We start from the raw sequence: 20,452 nt of genomic DNA, 5'->3' as shown, positions 1-20,452 counted from the left end.
TGGGGGGTTTATTGAAAGTTGAAAATCTTTCATGTGAATATTGGGAATAAGAGCGCAATGGAACTTAATTTTCTTACAGTATATGCTCTAATTTTAGTTTTTTCTTTATCTTCTTGCAAGGTGTGGAGATTTGCATTGCCACTCCTGGAAGACTTATTGACTTTCTCGAGGCTGGGAAAACAAACTTGAGACGCTGTACCTACCTCGTGCTAGATGAAGCTGACAGGATGCTTGATATGGGTTTTGAGCCACAGATCCGCAAGATTGTTGACCAAATCAGGGTACATAATTGCATATTTTTATTTTTTTTGTGCTTATCTCACCTTCATCACTTGAATGGAAAACGCGCGTTTTACTATTTTATTTTTTTTATAGAACATTACAAATAATACACCAGACGTTGTCCACAGAAACTTGCTTTGCTACATATGAGTGCTATCCATAACCTAGTAAGCAATATATCTATCCTATATTGAGATTATGGGGGGTATTCATGAAACCTTGGAGAGAGAGAAAATTGTGAAAGATAAAGTACCAACCAATCTGCTCCTAAGGCTGAGTACACACTTATCGACCCACCAATGTGACGCCAGATGTTGCCGATGAATGATATTTCAGGTGGTGTGCACACTGGCCGATATATCCTTTGCTCACGCAGCACATGCAGGCCGATGGAACGATCACGATGAACGATCCGCGGGACCCGTGCATAGTGGGTACTCACTAGTCAATGTGCCCAGTATGTCGGTTTGATCCACCAGATCAGACAACATATCATCTAGAGTGTACCCAGCTTAACGGTCACTTTACAGGCTGTGTTTGAAAAATGACAGGAGCCGTTTGGTTGGTACTTCATGAAAGCTTGGAGATGGGGGGTATTCATCTTTCACAATTTTTTTCGAAGAGACCAGTTTTCAATAGAGAAAATCATAATCTTTTGAGTCGTCTTAAAATATATGATTGAAGACTAGAACAGGGCCATCTAACAGCTAAAATTGGGATTTTTGTACTTGGCGTTCAATCCTTTTTGTTTTTTAATCCTATATTAACACTGGAACTACAATGGGGAAGAGAGTGCTGGAGCTTTAGTACTTTCACATTTACGTTCAGTTCCTTCTATACCCAGGATCGCATGTTTCTATTTTTCTAAGTGCCCACCATAAATTGGCTGTTTGCCTTATGCTGGCCATACATGCTACAATTATCGGGACGATCCGCCCGATATCGGCGAATCGCCGCGATAATTGTAGCGTGTGGGCGGGGCGACCGAGGGTTAAATATTGCTCGGTCGGGCATGCTGGTTTGTCCAGCATGCCCGTCCGCTGCGATATTACCCGGTAAACTGTCGGCCGCATCGGGCAGTGTATGCCCAGCGCAGCCGACAGACATTTCCTGTGTTCCTTCCTAAGGAAAGGAACAGGGAAATGTCTCCTCCCCCGGGGGCGGAGCGCGGATGTCGGGCTATACACTGTGAGATTTCTCTCACCGTGTATGCCGGCGACATCTGCGGCTGGCAGCCGGCCAGATAAAATGTCTGTCGGTCTGACAGACGTTTTATCTGGCTGTGTATGCCCAGCATTAGGCATGCAATATTTCCATTATTTTACCAGGATTACAGAAGGAGAGGAGAGTCAATGGTATCCAACAAGAACAAAAATCATAAACCATGATGTAAAGGAAGAGCTTTAAGTTGCCCCATCCGATTCTCTTTTATCTTATGAAGGATGCTACAAATCCATGGGGATGCTCTAAAGTGAGGGTGCTGGCAACACTAATGCTGCAGAGCACCCTATAGCCAAATTGGCTTCTGCTGGATGCTAAATGAAACACTGTAGCATGCTATTAATGTGAACCAAAACCAGGTGCGCGTCCAACACAGCGATTCAACCAAGAGCCCATGTTTTGCTGGCCAACACTTAATTCCAAACTCTTTCTCCATAAGTTCTTTGGCACTTTAAAAATCTGTAAACTGTTTTAAAATCCCCTCTCTACTTTATCTCCATCCAACAAAGAATTGTTATTTTTCTAGTCAAGCCACAGAGAGCCACCTAGGGTGTAAAAATTGTACCATGGTGACATCCCAGAGCTAACTGTTGAGGTCGATACGCTCAGTGTTGCGTTGCACAGTACCTCCCAAACTAAACTGGTCTCTTTTGGACACACAAGCATTGAGCCTCTAAAGGTTTCTACTGAGGACCATGTGGCCGCCCGACAGTTTCTTAGGGGAAGCTCTTCGCGCCATCCACAATGCTATTTCTGATGTAGTAGAATGAGCCTTAACGTGGTTAAAAGAAACAAGTGTCCCCCACTCAAATGTGTGACAAATTAACAAAATGATTCATAAAGCTATAGTCTGTTTAGGCGCCGGCCAACCTCTTTTAGAAGTAGACCAGAAGATCTTCAGTCTTCCTACGATCAAGTGATGTGACATTTATCTTTATACTCTGATAAATGGATGTAAAGTTTCATATGGAGAATGGCCTTATCCTCATAAAGTATGAGATGGCAAAATCCTGTAAGAAAGAGCACACCGTTCATCCACACTCCAGTTGTTCAAAATGATTGCGCCTTCCATACTGCTTTCAAGTTCCAAGGGACTAAAGGAGAACTTAATGGTTGTTTTAAATGCATCACGCCTTGTTAGAAAGGTCTGCACCTCTGGTATGAGTGCTGGCTTACTCTGTGGGGAAAAAAAACGTGCTGAATGTTCTGAACCTAGAATTAAGTCAATTTCCAACTATTAACCAAACCTTACTCTAGCAACAGTGGGAGATTGGCTATCTGGAAAGTAGCATTTGAAAACTTCCTAATCTTGCACCAAGAGACCTGATGAATTTTTGTTTTAGTGGAACTGGTTTACTAGCCTTGAAAAATCATGGCTTCAACTGCCTTACCATTAATGCCAGTCACACTAAGCCCTAATGCTAAAATGGTCCCTGGATTAGCAGATCTTTCATTGGAGAAATACTTCACGATAGATCCTCTTTCACACTAATGTCTGTGTACCACGATTTTCTTGACCAGTACAGTGTCACCAACAGTATCCAAGGCACTTTTTTTTTTAATTCTTTCGATAACTCACTGCTACATCGTCTCTGTGGGAACAGGTATACCATGGTCAGGGCATCTAAGAAGTGTCTGAGTCCATGGTCCTTCAGCAAAACTGCTCCATCTTGTAGTTCAGCTGAGATGCTTTAATGATGTCTGGCTGACCCTACTGGTCTACAAACTGCAGACGATGTCCTTGTTGACAATTTCTCCTCCCAAATGCAGGGACTGCTTGCTGAGTTAATTTGTCTTCCACCCTGGGTATAATCACTGCTAATATTGTGGAACATTTTGTTTGCCAAGTGTGTGATCCAATCAGTCTTCATTTACAAGGGAGCTCTTTGTGCCTCTATGATGTACGCCATCAAGGTGCTGTTGTCTGACTGAACGCATGTGGGCTTTCCCTACAAGAAATGTGGTCTCTGAACTATAACGTCTAACACCCTTAACTCTAGGTCATTGGTCAGAGACTTGGTATCTATCAAAGACAACATACCCTAAAATCAGTGATGAAGAATGACAATCCAGTTGTTCAGTACCATATAGCCAAAGGGTGACCACTGTTGAAATTTTTGACATTCAACCAACAAAGCTAGCACTGCATCCTTGGAGACAGAGAAATCTGTTTTGTGTTCAGGTGAAAATTGAGACTTGTCCTACTTTTGAGATGAGTTTGAACTGAACTGTCCTTAAGTGCAACCACTCAAGCTGCACAGTCTTCAAAGTCCAGATCAATTCCCCACACAACCTTTATTCAGAACATAACATAAGTTTCTGTTTGAAAAACAACCTAATAAGACCAGCTTCTCAGTATAAACCACTTTATATTTCAACCAACCACCTTGTGAAACCATGGGACTTCAGTACCTGTGCAGTTTCCTGCTAATGTGCCCGAAGCGGAGTTGCCATTCTGGTTTGATCAAGAGAATCTCCAAGAAAGGGATGATCATTACCTCCCTGCTTGGTCATGTCTGCCTTATTCTCTGCAGATACTCAATGGCTGTAGCCAGGTAAAATTGGAGGTCCTTTAAATTAGTCATTTTAGGACCAAACCACTGATCAGAGGAGACATTGGTGGCCCTCTCAGACTGAATCATGCATGTAAGCATCTTTGATGATAATGGACACCACAGACTCTTCTCATTCCGTGGTATTGATTACCTATTTTAATGATCGTGTCCACCCAAACAAAGGTGTTTCAAATTTACCTTTTGGATTTTGAACCTAACTTAGGATGTGATAGAATCCGACACCTCTCTGATCTTCTGGTACTTGTACATGTGTGGCAGTTGTGAGTAAATATGGGTGCACACTAGGATGACTGATCAGCCGTAAGGCCGATCCACCATTCTATCTGATGTCACAACTTGGGCATTTACATGTGCCCAGCCGATGCAATATGTTTGTGAACTAAGTCGTTCAGACATATCATCTGTATACACTGGCCGACGCACACGATAAATCGGCCAGTGTGAACCCAGCATTAGGAATAACTTCTAACAGGTGAAAATTACCTCCTCACATACTGAGACGGGTTTGAGGTGGAATGTCCGTGAATGAAATCATGCAAACTGTACAGCCTTGAAAGTTGAGACAAACTCGCCAGGACCTTTCTTTAGAGCTTGTATTTTAAACCTGTCACTCGCCAGTTCATGAGCTATTGTAACTGGCATTGCAGGGGTCTTCACCAACCCATTATTTCTACCACCCTGCTCCTTTTCTTTCTCTTCACCTGTTTGCTTTCTCTTCCAGCACCTTCCTGCCATGCTAGTTGCCCACTTCTGCTGCCCTATTCTCTTCATGCCAGCCTAGTTGCCCACAACATGCATATGCAGAGATGGTTTATTTTTAAAAAGTATGTATTTCTATCCAGTAATCGAGGATGGCCATGTGAGGACTGCCATTCCTATTGTGCATATCTGAGACATAACAGCCAACTGTGATCATTATATTCATTTCCGTTGCATGAGACCTAATGGCTGATTGGTGCAACCATTTTCGGGTCAGATACTATGTAGACCATTAGGTGGCATACGGTTTTGCAAAGCATTTCTAAAGAATGCTTCCTTTGGTGTTCTTTCTCTGTATATTGAAGGTGTAACCAAATTACAGCTACAGAGTTCACTTGGTCTGAACTCTTATCCCTCCCCCCTGAGTAAGTGGTACACACTGTGAGAGAAATTCTGCTGATCCAATAAATGCTGCAGTCTGACAGAGCGATTATTGGATTGGTGCCTATCTGTACACACTGAGCAATTTCTAGCTCTGTATACTTTCTCAGATGATTTCCACATGGCTGGGAGGTTGGGATTGAGGTGGCGTGTGCAGCTGTAGTGGTTAAAGTTTTTTAACGGTAACACTCCTGCACACACGCTATCCAATTATCTGAGTGAGTAAATAACTAACTGGTCACCTCAGCCACCTGAACTCTTGCCCACCCAGCCCCGTCCTCCCCAGACCCGTTATGCCTGCCACACCCCCATTCCTCTTCTCTGTTGCGACTGAGACGCGTGCACTGCATGCGCAGTTTGACCTGGGTGCATTGCTTTTTCCTGTGAGGAAGTCTCAGAATCATACTTTTCTGTGACGGGCAGAACTCTGATGCTATCGTCTTTAATGAGTAGTAGATCTTAACCTGCCCCTGCACCTTTTTGGCCAGGGTGTAGGCCCAAACTGGATTATCTAGTGATGTCTGTGATCGACTGAATGACCACTAACTAAGTGCACCGAGATTTATGGTGTCAGTCCCTCAAGCGTCAGCAATGGAAGTGCAGCAGGATAGGTCTCTCACTGCTGTCTGGGGATACATGGGGAGCTGGGTATATTTAGAGAGAGATTGAGCCCTTGATTTACCCCAAATTGGTTCTTCTAGATCAGTGTTAGGCAATGTATGTCACTCCAGTGACTGTGGAACTACACATCTCAGCATTCCCTGCCACAGTTTTGCTGTAAGGGCTTGCTAAAACTGGTGAGATATGCTTGGATGTGTAGTTCAAGGCAGCTGGAGTGCCCACTAAGGAAGAGGTGCTATTCTGCTTATAGTTGCAACACCTCCCTCCAAGGCTTAGCACCGTTGGCTACTACCATGGAAAGGCACCCCAAATCGTGTTCGTGCTAATTGTTGCCTTGTGAGAAAGTGCCTGGTGCCAAGGAAAGCCCTGCCTCTCCTTCAAGGTTTGGTTTGGTGCAGCTGCATCAGATGTCCCTGCCTGCCGAGGTAGCAAAGGGTATCCCACTGAAGGAGTTTCAAGTGGGAAGCAGTGCTGAGAGCTGCACCTCTTCATAGCGGTGAAATGAAACCGATAAAAGTAACTATAGAAATACAGGCTGCTGGGAGCCCGGCAAATAAGTGTGCCCTATTCTAAGTTCCCTGTAGGATTGGGGCTATAGAAGAAGGAGTACCTTGAACAGGTAATTATTAAAATGCCTATGTCTGGATGCTCTATATACCCATGATATCAATGACTCATAATTGTATGAATGAGAAAAATGATATAACCATATCTTTATACAATAATCCATTTATATTTACATTACACAAATACAAAGTGAAATCAGTGAGACTGATCTGTAAACCTTAATATTCATCTTGAAATAGAAAATTTGTCAGATTTGAATAACTGTATGGTTGCAGGACTTATGCTGGGCACACACAAAACAATTTTATGAACGATTTGGCTGATTTAGTCGCACTGGGTACACATCGTCTAGTGTGTACCCAGCTTAATACTGTAAAACAAATTATAATAATATTGCATGCAGTTGAAGATTGATCTCATAAATGTCCCAGGGCTGTGGTTGAGTAACCATTTGACAATTATTTGCAAACATTAGTATTGCCCATAGAACATTATTTCCCAATAGAAGTTGAAGCCTTTTTTTTTTTTTTTTTTTATTCATTCCGCTATCATGAAAGTAAATATATACTTGTGTAGGTGGATTTCGCAAAGCTCCCGAAATTTAAATAAACAACAAAGGTCTTGTTCATGGTCACTTGCTTTGATAATTTTAATGTTAACCTCATTCGTGCTACAGTTAAATGTAATAATGTAATGTTTGTGTTATTCAGCCTGACAGGCAAACTTTAATGTGGAGTGCAACATGGCCAAAAGAAGTGCGTCAGCTGGCCGAGGACTTTTTGAGGGATTATGTTCAGATCAATGTGGGGAACTTGGAGCTTTCTGCCAATCACAACATCCTACAGATTGTCGATGTGTGCCAAGAAAGTGAGAAAGACCACAAGTAGGTTCAATATTATGTTTTTATTTTTTACTTTTACATAATGTTTATATAATATGGTAGGGATGCCATTATTATGCCTTAGATCAAAGGTGATGAGTCAGTATGTGTGTTTTTTTTTTTTTTAATCTTATTCATATTGGAAAATGTCTGTTTTTGGGTATTTTTTATTTATATAGTAGAGCAGATGATCATCAATTATTTTAGACCGGAGACATTTACTTCTCCTTCATCCACTAGGGGACACTGGAGTTACAACACTGGGTATAGACGTGGGTAGAGAAAAGTCTGCCACTTTAAAAATATCTAAAGATGTGACTGTCTACTTCCCCTCTATACCCCATCAGCCCCAGCTTTTAAAATATGTCCAAGATAAGCCGGAGCACTGTGGGCTGTCTCCAGCCGTATTGGATTTTATTTTACACTTTTATTTTTATCCATGTTTTGATGACGACAGGCAGGCTGCTTTCTGCAACAGCCTGTCTGCTACGTGGGAGCTGCTGGGGAGGGCACCGCCACTGCTACTGCTGCCATTGTCAGGTGCCCTGATAGAAAAATCAAGTGAGACCTCAGTCTCAGCGAGACCCGCCACAGCAAAAGCTTGAGCTTGTGCCGGTCCTCACTACCCTTCAGCCAAGCACTCCAGCTGCAGCAGACTGAGAGTATAGACAACGCTCCTGATTAGCAGGAGCGGTGTTGTCTGGGCTCTCAGTGCGGCACTTACCCGATAGGTAGCGACCGCTCTCCTCCCGATAGAGAGGGAGAAGAGTGGGGGGCCTTAGTACAGCCACAGTGCGGTAATCCCGCAGCTGTCTCTATCCGGCTACTACGCGCGGTCCGGTACTGTATAGGATGCCAGTGGGGAGAGTTATAGCACCTGTGTAGCCCCCATGAATTCCTGCTGGGGACCCGCGTCTGAGGGGGCAGAGCTTATGTAAGCAGACTTTATAGCAAGAGCTAATGCTGCCTTTTCCCTCTCTGTCGCTCTGCAAGAACGGCGCCATTTTACAAGGAGAGACGCTGGTTCTGCAGGCTCTGCTGTGTTGCTGCGGTCGCTGAGCCAGTCCAAAAGTAGGGATTTGTAAGCCTCCATAAGGTGGGAGCTTGTCTGTGGCCTGCTCCTCTCCTTCTATTCCTGTCTAACTTTTCCCTGTCCTGTGCTACAGGCTGGTGGTCTGCAGTGTGTGTGTCTGGCTGTATGCAAAAATGGCAGCTAAAGCAGCAGGGAAGAATTCTCAAAAAGTATTTGCTTGCTCTAAATGCAAGAAAGTGTTCACAAAAGCACGCTAAGAGGGAAATTCCCTATGTGAAGTGTTTGATACAGAACCTTCTATTGTTTCGCAGGGTGTGAATGTTTCCATCCTGGATGCAGTCTTTTACTGGTGTTATGGTGGATTTAACGTTCGAGTTAGACGCCTCCAGAAGGGAAGCTGTTCGGATAGGGCCCTACCCCCTTTTGCAACCACTGAATGGGCACAGGGTTTATCCCGTTCTGTAGACAGTTTGGTACATATGATTAGTTCTTCTTCCAGACCATCGAATGTCGGCGTTAGCTGAGTCCAGAAAACGAATTCTGCCTGCGGTTCTCCAATCTGAGGAAGAATCAGATGGAAATTATTCCTCACAAGAAGAGGAGGAAGTCAAGACACTGGAGAACTCTGATATGCAAGTCTTCTCTCACGAACCAGAACCACCGTTGCAAGGGTTGGAGGCTTTGATCCTCGCTGTTCATGAGGTCCTTCAAATGTCTGATAAAGACGTTCAGGAATCAGTGGATGCAGACCTGTTCGGTAAGAAACCTAAATCCACTGTTACCTTCCCAGCTTCCCTTAAATTAGACGAACAGATGGCGGCTGCCTGGAAACATCCAGATCGGAAGTTTCAACTTCCGGTCCGTTTTCTGTCTCTGTATCCCCTATCCTCTAGATAATCTGAGTAGATGGGGAAACTCCACCGCAGGTGGACTCTTCGGTCTCTCGCTTTTCTAAGAAGACTACCCTTCCAGTACCAGGTGTTACGACCTTGAAGGATGGATCCGAGCGCAAAATAGAAATCACTCTCAAGACCATCTACGTAGCTGCAGGAGCTCTACTTAGACCGGCCCTTGTTGGCTCTTGGGTCAACAAGGCGGTAGAAAAGTGGGCTGAGAAACTAGCGGAGGGTCTACGACCTAATGCTCCTAGATCGGAGCTTATCACCCTAGCGGAACATATCCAGGAATCTGCTGTATATCTGGGAGAAGCTTCGCGTGATATAGGCCAGGTAGGCTATATGATTTCGGCCTCTGCTTTTGCTGCTCGTCGAGCCCTGTGGTTACGTTCCTGGCAGGCGGATGCGGAATCGAAGTGTGCTGTTGAAGGGCTTCCGTTTACAGGTGATATACTATTTGGTTACGAACTAGACAAATGGATCTCTAGCCACGGGCGAAAAAACACTTTTTTGCCTTCTTCAGCACCCTCTCCACGCCGGCCCTTTTAAAGGGCCCTCCTTTCGTTCCTTTCGCACTTCTGCAAAATTCCAGGGCACACCCAGGGGTGCTTCATCCGCTACCATAGGAGGTTGTGCTTGAAGACGCCAAGCTGCCAGCTCTCGTCGTCCTGAGCCCAAGCCTGTCGCATGACTGGCTCCTGTCCCAACTGGGGGACTCCAAGGTGGGTGCTCGCCTTCTGGGGTTTGCGGAGGTCTGGGCCAAGACGTGTTTGGACTCCTGGGTTCGCAGTTTGGTCGGTTGAGGCTACAAGATCGACTTTGCCTTTTCTCCTCCAGTTCGGTTTTTCACCACAGGTCTTCCTGTCGATCCGGAGAAACATCTTGTCCTTCAGCGGGCAATCAACATACCTTTTGGCTTCAGAGGTCCTGGTTCCAGTTCAGACTCCCCAAAGGAACCCAGGTTTCTATTTGCGGCTGTCCGCTCGCGGCGCCCGGCATCAGTACGATCGTGGTGCCGGTCTCCCGGCGTCGGGGAAATGCGGGCGTCTACATCTAGACGCCCGGCATTTCACCCTTGCCGGGAAATGACAGTCGGGAAGCCGGCTGCCGGTATTTAGGCAGTCGGCTTCCTGATTGCTTCCCGGTCCAACCCATCTTGAACCTCAACTCCTTCAGTCTTTATCTGTATTATCACAGATTCAAGATGGAATCCCTTTAGTCAGTGATTGTGGGATTGGAAGAGGCGGAATATCTGGTCTCCTTAGACATCAAGGATGCGTATCTTCACATCCCCATTTGGAAACTGCATCAAGCATTTCTTCGCTTTGCGATTTTTGATTCCCATTACCAGTTTCAGGCCCTGCCGTTTGGCCTATCGTCGGCTCCCAGGGTCTTCACCAAGGAAATGGCGTTGATTGCCAATCTTCGCTCACAAGGAGTCGTCATTGTCCCGTACTTGGACGACTTTCTAATCACAGCCTCGTTGAGGGAAAATCTACTGGAACATGTAGCCTTGACACACCAGTTCCTCATTCAAAACCGATGGATCATCAATTTCCGGAAGTCCCAGTTGATCCCATCTCAACGGCTTCAGTTTCTGGGCATGATTCTGGACATGTTACTGCAAATTTTCCTTCCTCTGGACAAGGCACAGGCTATCCAGGACTTAGTACGTCTAGTCCTCAAACCCAAACGTGTTTCTGTCCACCTTTTGCATCGGACTGCTAGGGAAGATGGTGGCGTCCTTCAAGGCCATCCAGTTAGGCAGGTTTCTCTCCTGGACGTTCCAGTTGGATTTTTTGTCTCAATGGTCCGGATCTCATTTGCAGATGCATCATCTGGTAACCTCATCTCCGCAAACTCTGATTTCCCTACTTTGGTGGCTCCGGCTGGATCACCTAGTGGCAGGATGTTGGTTCGGCATTTGGAACTGGGTTCTGCCGACCACGGATGCCAGTCTCCATGGTTGGAGGGAAGTGACCTTGAGCAACCAGTTCCAGTGATGCTGGACACGCCAGGAGTTTCTCTTGCCAATCAATGTCCTAGAACTACGAGCCATCTATTACGCTCTTATTGCAGCGGCTCCTCTGTTACGGGGGACACCGGTTCATATCCAGTCGGACAATGCCACAGCTGTTGCATACATCAATCGCCAAGGGGGGACTCGCAACCACATGGCAATGCGAGAGGCAAGACACATTCTCAGATGGGCAGAAAGAAACGTTACGGCCATCTCCGCAATCTTCATTCTGGGAGTAGACAACCAGGAAGCAGACTACATCAGTCTGCAGGATCTTCATCCTCTGGAATGGGCTCTCCATCCCGTCAATGCCTGATGTTCTGTTGGGGCGTACCTCAGATGTCATGGCCTCCAGGAACAATCGCCAATTACCTCCAGTATTGCTCCAGGATGAGGGATCCCAAGGCGGTAGGAGCGTACGCTCTCTCTACCCTGGCCATATGATATGGTGTACCTGTTTCCTCCGTTCCCTCTGATTCAATGGGTGCTCAAGTGCTAATTTGTGACAGCCATTCTGGTGGCTCCGGATTGGCCTCGCCAAGCTTGGTACTCTGATCTTATCCCCCTCCTGCCAGACGATCCTTGGCCTCTTCCGCTTCGATCAGACCTTCTGCAGCACGGCCCTTTTTGTAACCCCGAAATACGTAGTCCTCGTTTGGTGACGTGCCCATTTTAAGAAGTCGGGAGAAAACTGAGGAAGGTGATTCAGACCATGCTTGGGGCTCGTAAGGCGGTTACCTCGGCACTGTAATTTGAAAATCTTATGTGCCTTGGTTTGCTGCGTGGTTTTTCTACTTCTGCTTTCCATTTACCCCGCCTTCTTCTTTTTCTACAAAGAGGCATGGATGCTGGGCTTCGGTTCCCTTAAGGTGCAGGTTTCTGCATTATCTGTTTTCTTTCAGCATCGTCTGGTGCTGCTTTACCAAGGTTCAGACTGTTCTCCAAGGAGTTCTTCGTGTACAACTTCCCTTTGTTCTGCCTACATCCCCATGGTATCTTAACCTTGTTCTTACTTTTCCTCAGTCCATGCTCTTTGAACCTTTGGCCGAAATTGACTTGAAATTCCTTACATGGAAACTGAACTTGTTGGCACTTGCTTCCACTAGAAGAGTTTCGGAAATGGGCACCCTTTCTTGAATGTCTCCTTAGTTGGTTTTTCATGAGGATCGAGCTGTACTGCGTACCTGCCCATCCTTCTTCTTGTCTAAGGTGGTGTGGGCTTTCCACATAAATCAACCTATTGTGGTTCCGGCACTGAAGGATTAGTCGGGAGCCGCGGGATGTGTTGCGAGTCCTAAGAATTTATATATCTCGCACTGAGGGGATCTTTTTGTCCTTTATGATGTGGCCAAGCAGGGTTGACCTGCATCAAAGCAGACTTTAGTAAGATGGATCCACCTGTCTATTCGTCAGGCTTATTTGTCTAATTCTTTGCCCCCGCCTGCTTCCATTTCTGCACATTTTATGCACTCAGTGGGTACTTCTTGGGCTTTGCGCAGGGGCACCTCCGCTTCTTAACTCTGTAGGGCGGCTACTTGGTACTCTCTCTTTATATCTTTTGTAAGGTTTTACAGGTTTGGTACCTTTTGCGGCCTCGGATTCTAGGTTTGACTGTAGGGTGTTACAAGTTTCGTATTGCTCTCCCTCCCACGATGGGGGCTTTGGGATGTCCCCAGTGTTGTAACTCCAGTGTCCCCTAGTGGATGAAGGAGAAAACAGGTTTTTGGTACTTACCGGTAAATCTGTCTCTACCATTCCACAGGGGACACTGGACGCCCTCCCAGCGTTGTTTCTTGTTGTATTACAAGTTATCTGTTGTGGTTGTTTTCTTCTGCACTCATTGCTGCTGTGTTTTATGGTGTGACTGCGGTGTAACACGCAGTGTGTATGGTTCGCAGCTGTGCTCATTTCCTTATTTGCTTTTCTTCTCCTTTGTGTTTCCTCCGTCTCCTATCGGCCTCAGTTTTATAACTGGGGCTGATGGGGTATAGAAGGGGAGGAGCCAGTCACATATTTAAAACTTTCTAAAGTGCCAGGCTCTTCTCGACCCACGTCTATACCCAGTGTTGTAACTCCAGTGTCCCCTGTGGAATCTGAAAACAGATTTACCAGTAAGTACCCAAATCATGTTTTTAGGTTCTGTATAGCCAGCTTCTTACAGTGCAATATTTTTCTCCTATAATTGTCTCTCAGGCTTATCCAGCTGATGGAAGAAATAATGGCGGAAAAAGAAAACAAGACCATTATTTTTGTAGAAACTAAACGTCGTTGTGATGAACTTACTCGCAGAATGAGACGTGATGGGTGAGCAGAAAACGTAGTTTCGTTTTTAATAATAATTTTCATATTTTTATAGTTTATGCATTTAATGTTTTTTTTTTTCTTAGTTGGCCAGCCATGTGCATCCATGGTGACAAGAGTCAACAGGAGCGTGATTGGGTTCTGAATGGTAAGTTGGTTTAGGTCAAAAAATAAATCTTTTATGTTTAACTTTGTATGTTGTTTTTACGATTTTAAATTGTGCTTTATAATAGCAAGAAAGTGTCCTTTGACGGTCAAATTCAATAAGGTTCCGTTAATGGGTGCGTAACTTGTAGAGACTTGCTTCAGTACTTCTTGTACACCCCCTACCTTAATGATTAATAAGAGAAGTTTTTAAATGGTCAAATCTGGCCAATAAAGACGTCACTTTGGGGTGATTTTCTACAAAGTGGCTTAAATCAGACATTTTGATATACCCCTATTTCATTAATTTTGTGGCAAAACACTATCTTAATATAATTTTTTCGATGCCCACTTTTTGGGGGTTCACGATTTCCCCACTTTCTCTCACGGGTAAATGCAGACTTACCAATCTACCTCTGTGATAAGCGTTTTCTAATTGAATAGCAACTACTGCAGGAGCGCATAAGCTGAAAATAGCCTATGATATTTGCTGTAATGTAACCAGTGGTGAAATGTGGACCCATGTCCATATTTTTTTTTTTTTAAATTGAGTCGTTTTTATTGAGTTTGAAAAACAAAAAAGAAAAAAAATACACTTATAATAAAATAAATCAAAATTAATCAGGGTAATCTAGTTAAGCAGAGAAAACAGCACAAAATACTCAGATGCGGTAACATGAAAATGCATCATTGGGACAATAACTCCGGCACTTTAGCAAACCTGCACTGTAGCCGCCTCTGCTAATTATGATCAAATTTAAATTCAGCCTTAAGGGCAATATATATAGATCGTTCATGGGCCATCGTAACCCCAAGTCCATATTTAAACCCATGTTTTAGAATTAGATGTGCAACAAGTGCACAGAGGTGTGATGTCCAGGTGTCCACGTATTCAAACTCTGTCCTCAAGACGCGTTAACAGTCCAGGTTTTAAGAATATCTATGCTTGAGGACAGATGGTTAAATCAAAATGACTGAGGTACTAATTAAGTTCCCTGTGCTCAAGAATGGATATCCTTAAAACCTGGACTGTTAGTGTGTTGTGAGTACCGAGTTTGAGAAGCACTGATGTAGTGTATTCTTTAACACATGTATGCTTCTTAACTCTATTCATTCATGCCATGCCATGCTTTCAACATTTTAATTTACAATGTAAATATGTAGTCAAATGCTATAATAAATTACCTCTGTTGTACCGCTTTTACACTGTTTGAAATTCCGGGTCTGACCTGGAGTTGAGAGTTCCAACCCGGATCAGACCTGGAATTTCCCCAGCGCCGACCCAGGTTATTCCTGAGTTGGCGCCGTTCACACCGTAGCCGGGTCTGCATTGACCCGGCTTTTCCGGCGTTGAAGTGGATGCTTGGAGATGACGTCATCTCCAATCGCCACTGAAGCCGGACCAATCGGCCGGCATGCGACGTGCTCCAGGTCATCGTGACCCGGAGTGCTCCTTTCACACTCCAGGGTTTCACAGGTTATTCCCATGTTAAACCCTGCAATTGACCTGAGTTGGATTGCTGGGTGACTCCACCCTACAATCCAACCCTTTCCCCTTTTACACCAAGGAGCTACCCGGGTTAACCCTGCAATAACCCGGGTTTTAGCTCTGGTGTAAAAGGGGTATGTGTGTCTTTGACATAATGTGTCATTATATACTGTTGCACATTTTATATAATCTACTTACCTGGTTTGTTTATTTTAACAGAATTTCGATCTGGAAAAGCACCAATTCTAATTGCTACAGATGTTGCCTCTCGGGGTCTAGGTTTGTAACTTATCAGGTTGAAATGATTTAGTACTTTTCTTTCAGAGTATTCATGAAATTAAATAAGATTATAGAGTACACATTAATTATAACCCTAATATAACAAAGAACTCTAATTCAGCAGTATTTTGTTTGTTCTCAAAATGGTTTGACTGTCTACCGTTAAATAAATGACTAGTTAATTTTAGATATAATTGTATTATATATGTTGATTACTTTAAATAATTTTATGCTGTCAACAGCCCACAAAATATAATACATACCCGTCACATTGCTCTTTCTTTAGATCATTACCTGAGGAATTTTTTTTTTTTTTTCCCATGTTTGTATTTTGTGTTTGTTTTTTTTCTTATACTTTCTATACTTTTGTATTTTGGAGTGTCTGCTGGAATAATGGAGTGTATGCTAGAATAATGCCGCCAATGCCTCCATTTAAAGCTGGTACAGACTATTCACTGTATAACACAAGTTCAAGTCTCTTTCTTGTTACTTATGGCCTGTCTGGTTTTCATTTTGACTCTTTTTTTTTTTTTTTTTTTTTTTTGGAAGTTGTAGCTGATTTAAACATGTTCAAATGTATTACTTGCATTTAGGATTAGAGAGCTGGCTTTGGCGGGAGTTCACCATTGGCTAACTGACCAAATAGTTTCCTGCTTATAAAACTTCCTGGGCTCCTTCTCCCCAATGGAAAGGTGGTTCACTAGTGTGAAATAATATGCACTTTTACAGTGACTTTCCAAAAGTACACACTGTAGCCAGCACATGCAGTGTATGGTGAATTATAGACCTTCAAAACAAGTATTGTACTGTTGTCTATTGACCATTTATTTACTGCTGTGTGAATATTTGTAAAATGCATAGCTACCTGCTGTGCATGACATTTCCTAGCTATTTGCATTAGGTGACAGGTAAGTTTATTGTTACTTAAAGTAGTCTTTATTGCTCACTTTAGGGAATTTATTTTTTTTACATCAAAGTAGTTTGCAATATTAAATCTTACCATTTTTGTTTTTTTTGTTTTTGACAGAAGCTGCAAATCTCTCTCAGTACAGGGCCAGGGGCCTGTCGAAAATAGAGGGGGATGAACGCTGGAAGCTGCCCCCCTAGAGGGCACTGGCTTCTTACACTCTTCCCTCGCAAAGGTCTTGTACTGAAGAGGCAGTTTTTGGGTCTGCATTCTCCAAGCCCCTTAACTTCCCCACTCTACATCGGGGTGCAAAATGTGTACTTTCCACCCTGACCACTGAGATGGGTCTACAGCCCCTCCCCATATGGCTGCTGGTTTGAATTTGATGCCTTATTGAATAGACGGACCACCTTTCTAGAAGGGAGATCACTTGGTGCTTCCCACTATGCTATCTGCTGAGCAGCTGTGGGAAAGTCCCAAGCCATGGAAGACTTTGGAAGTCTTAACTTTCAAAGCGGAAGATTATCCCCTTCTGCTGTTTTTTTTCAGACTCCTGTGACTTCCTCCATTTCCAAATGTGTTAGCCCATCCCTCTATCTTAAAATGTAGTAAGCTAACATGCTGTAGTGTATGTTACATTTTCTGTAGTGTATGTTACATTTTCCTTTTTGGTCATGTCGACCTTGAGAGCCCCTTTTGAAACCTCCCTTTTCCCCATTTGACATTTTCAAAACCTGGAAGAACCCAAATTATCTACTTTCATCTTTGTCCCTTCTAAATTACCCAAAGTGGTAATATTGTACTGGTGTTTACCACTCTCCACTTATTTAAAGAGCCTAAAACTGAAGTAGCATGCAGCTCTTCCTGAAATAAGAAACAGACCTCTTAATGCAAGGTCATAATTTTGTTGTTTCTCACAATAGAAAGGTGAGCTTAAGAAACTGGGGGGCTTCCACTTCACAGTTTTATTAACTGTACACAACAGATGATGAGAGTTGGAGGATGGGGTCTCTCTTCGCCCATTGACAGGCTCTCTGGAGTTGGAGCTAGTGGGTCTCCCACAGAAGTATCTTGCCAAGCCAGTGCACGTGTTGGGACCTCTTGCTGCGCCTGGACCATTGATGCATGCTCCCTGCTTCGGTGGTCCTGTGTCCGTGGATGAAAGCGGTGAGACCGCTGAATGCCAAAAGGATGGGATTGGCGACAGCTGGTTCCCCACCTCGCTGAGGGAGTGTGCATCGGTCCGGACAAAAGCTCATCCGAGGATGATTCCCATGAAAGTAGCTTGACTTCAGTTTATAATAAATCTTTTCATTGTTTTCAGTTACATTTAACTCTTTATTCCACTTTTTATAGGGTTGTGGTTTGAGCATGTCATTCATAATATTATTATATCTTCCTAGTGCTCAAACATATTTACTCTGGGGATTTAATGTTAAAAAGATACTTTAAAACCAGGAATCCAGCTTGCTGCATTTTAGTACACCTGTAGACTTTTGCATTGGATGTCTGTATATTCTTTTAGCTGTCTTCTGGAAAACTATAACAGAAGACTCATTGAATGCAACAGGTATGATCATCTGTAAAATATAGAAGCCAAATAGGCTTTTGTGGTCTTAGCATACAAATATCCAACGTAAAAATCAGGGAAAATTGATGCTTTAGTCAGGGGGAAATTCAATCTATTATTTTTGATACAAATGCAGCTTGGCCAGTATGCCATAACAAAGTTAATATTTATAGTGCTAAATATAATAATTTTAAAAGGGGCTACTTGTACAAATTGTAGTCTTTAGCACTCCCCTTTAGGATATTCTAGCTGATGTTATCTAATGTATTGTTGGATATTTTAGTTCATCACTAAAAGTAAATTTTGTTAGTGACCTTTTTTATTTCTTTTTAGATATTTTTTTTTTTCTCTGCACTTTTCTAACTTGCCTTTTTTTTGTCCCTCTCCTGATGTGTTCTTTCCCAAACACGTCAATTTTCTTGATCAATGAACAGATGTGGAAGATGTGAAGTTCGTCATTAACTATGACTACCCAAATAGCTCAGAAGATTACGTGCACCGCATTGGACGCACTGCTCGAAGCACAAATAAAGGCACCGCGTATACATTCTTCACTCCAGGAAACCTTAAACAAGCTCGCGAATTGGTCAAAGTTCTACAAGAAGCTAACCAGACTATCAATCCTAAACTTATGCAACTTGTAGATCATGGCCGTGGTGGGGGAGGAGGTGAGTCTCGAAGGGTTAAGAAATGACACACAGATTAATGAGACATGGATGCTCATGAACCTTATAGACAACTCCAGGAAAATAAATATTTGGAGCACCTAATGATGCATATTACTGTGCTCTTTATGTGTAAAGCCATTGCTTTTGTCATGCCCCTTCTCCTAGTAGGATGGTTCTATGACAGGGAGAAATTCCACTGCTATTGTCAATGATGTTAATGCACACCCCTTATTGCAGTGTATTTTGTCATGCAGTGTTACAATGGGGGGGATATGCTATAAAACTGCTCTTCCGTGTTGTATATGTCTTGGGCATTTTTTTGAACTAGCTTTTCATGTGAAGCTCTTGTGACACTAGTTTTCACTTTGCTGATCCCATTCAACTCCCAAATGCTCCCCACAAGCTCCTACATGCTGCCTTTTCAGTTTTCCCCACATGCCCCTTCAGTGTCCCTCATTCCACACCACATGCCACCAGAGAAAAGAACCAGACACTCAATTGAGAACTCATCTTAAATAAAGTGAGGCTTGGGAGCAACTTTTCTGAGCATCCAACTCCTCTCTCTACCTTTAAAGGTGGTTTGGGTTCCCTGTGCGTGGGGAATCCTAAGACCATCGCAGCACATTCACAGTGCGGCTTATACACATGCAGAATGGCAAACAATCACTCAATCTGCGTAAGTTTCTGAATCGGGCACTTATTCTATGTAATTTTATAAACCAATCTACATTATTTTTTAATAAAATGACATTGAATCTGGTTTAAATAGCTGCTATTTACATAATCTGATAAAAATAGCAATTTTGGGGACATTTCTGCAAAGAATATTAGCTAATTAAGTTCCACCATTAAAGCCAAAGCCAGGTCTCCATGTAAGTGGACCCTGATTTAAGAGATTGGGCCCTAGAAGAAACCGCACTTTTTCTTTGCCTTTTTTTTTTTTGCCGTGTTTAGCAAATTGGAGTACAGGTTGAGTCTCCCATATCCAAAAAGCTTGGGACCAGGGGTATTTTGGATAACTGAATATTCTGTATTTTGGAATATTTTCATACCATATTGGAATGGGGCCCAAATATACACACAGAATGCATTTGTGTTATATACACCTTCTACACACAGCCTGCAGATCATTTTATACAATATTTTCAATAATTTTGTGGCTCAAGCAAAGTTTGTGTACAGAAATGAAATTAATTTGTTTCATATACACCTTATACACAAAGCCTGAAGGTAACTTTATAAAATATTTTTAATAATTTGTGCCTTAGGCAAAGTTTGTGTACATTGAACCATCAAAAATCAAAGGTTTCATTATCTCAGTCATGCCAAAATAATTCCGTATTTCGGAATATTTGAATATGGGAGACTCAACCTGTACTTTAATCTTAATGGCCAATACAGTATTATTCATGTTTGTGGTGTGGGTTTTTTTTTTTGGTTTTCGTACTCTGGGTAGCATGGTAGTTTTCCTAAAACTGTTTTGGCACCTACTAAGAACGCCATTGGATCCACACACACAATTGCAATAGTAATTAATTTGAATCCTAAAGGTGGAGCTTTTGCTGAGGGACTGTAGAATTGTTCACTCCTAAATGCCCAGCTTCTGTACCAGCCTCTACATACCCATGGTAGTAGTGTACGCTGATGATAGGGTGAATATATTAGAGACTATACAGTTGTGTAATGCTGGGTACACTACACGATAAGGACCCAGCATGACATTCCCGGCAATTGGACCCAGCATGCGGCAAGTCCATACACGCTTGCCGATGCCGGGTCCGACGGGGGGGAATTACGTGTCATGTTGCATTCTGCATATATCGTCTAGTCTGTACCCAGCTTAAGGCGAAACATACTT

The 20,452-nt window shown here is 43.3% G+C and overlaps 1 protein-coding gene across 3 annotated transcripts in view; it reads left to right on the top strand.

The window, feature by feature from the left end:
- The window catches only part of DDX17 (DEAD-box helicase 17), a 50,325-nt gene that overhangs the window by 27,822 nt on the left and 2,051 nt on the right, over positions 1–20,452 (top strand). Inside the window, exons 7-13 of one of the 3 annotated variants that reach the window (XM_088455115.1) lie at positions 121–281; positions 7,118–7,290; positions 13,430–13,540; positions 13,624–13,685; positions 15,390–15,449; positions 16,477–16,591; positions 18,361–18,444. In XM_088455115.1, coding sequence (XP_088311241.1) covers positions 121–281; positions 7,118–7,290; positions 13,430–13,540; positions 13,624–13,685; positions 15,390–15,449; positions 16,477–16,556 — 647 coding nt within the window. In that variant the 3' untranslated portion in view covers positions 16,557–16,591; positions 18,361–18,444. Of the gene's footprint in view, positions 1–120; positions 282–7,117; positions 7,291–13,429; positions 13,541–13,623; positions 13,686–15,389; positions 15,450–16,476; positions 18,595–20,452 lie in introns of those variants that run through there. The other 2 variants (XM_088455113.1, XM_088455114.1) reach the window with 2 other exon arrangements.

This window comes from Taudactylus pleione, unplaced genomic scaffold (assembly GCF_031769625.1).
Source record: "Taudactylus pleione unplaced genomic scaffold, aTauple2 ptg000642l, whole genome shotgun sequence".
NCBI classification, from domain to species: Eukaryota; Metazoa; Chordata; class Amphibia; order Anura; family Myobatrachidae; genus Taudactylus; species Taudactylus pleione.
This window is presented reverse-complemented; position numbering and strand designations above follow the sequence as displayed.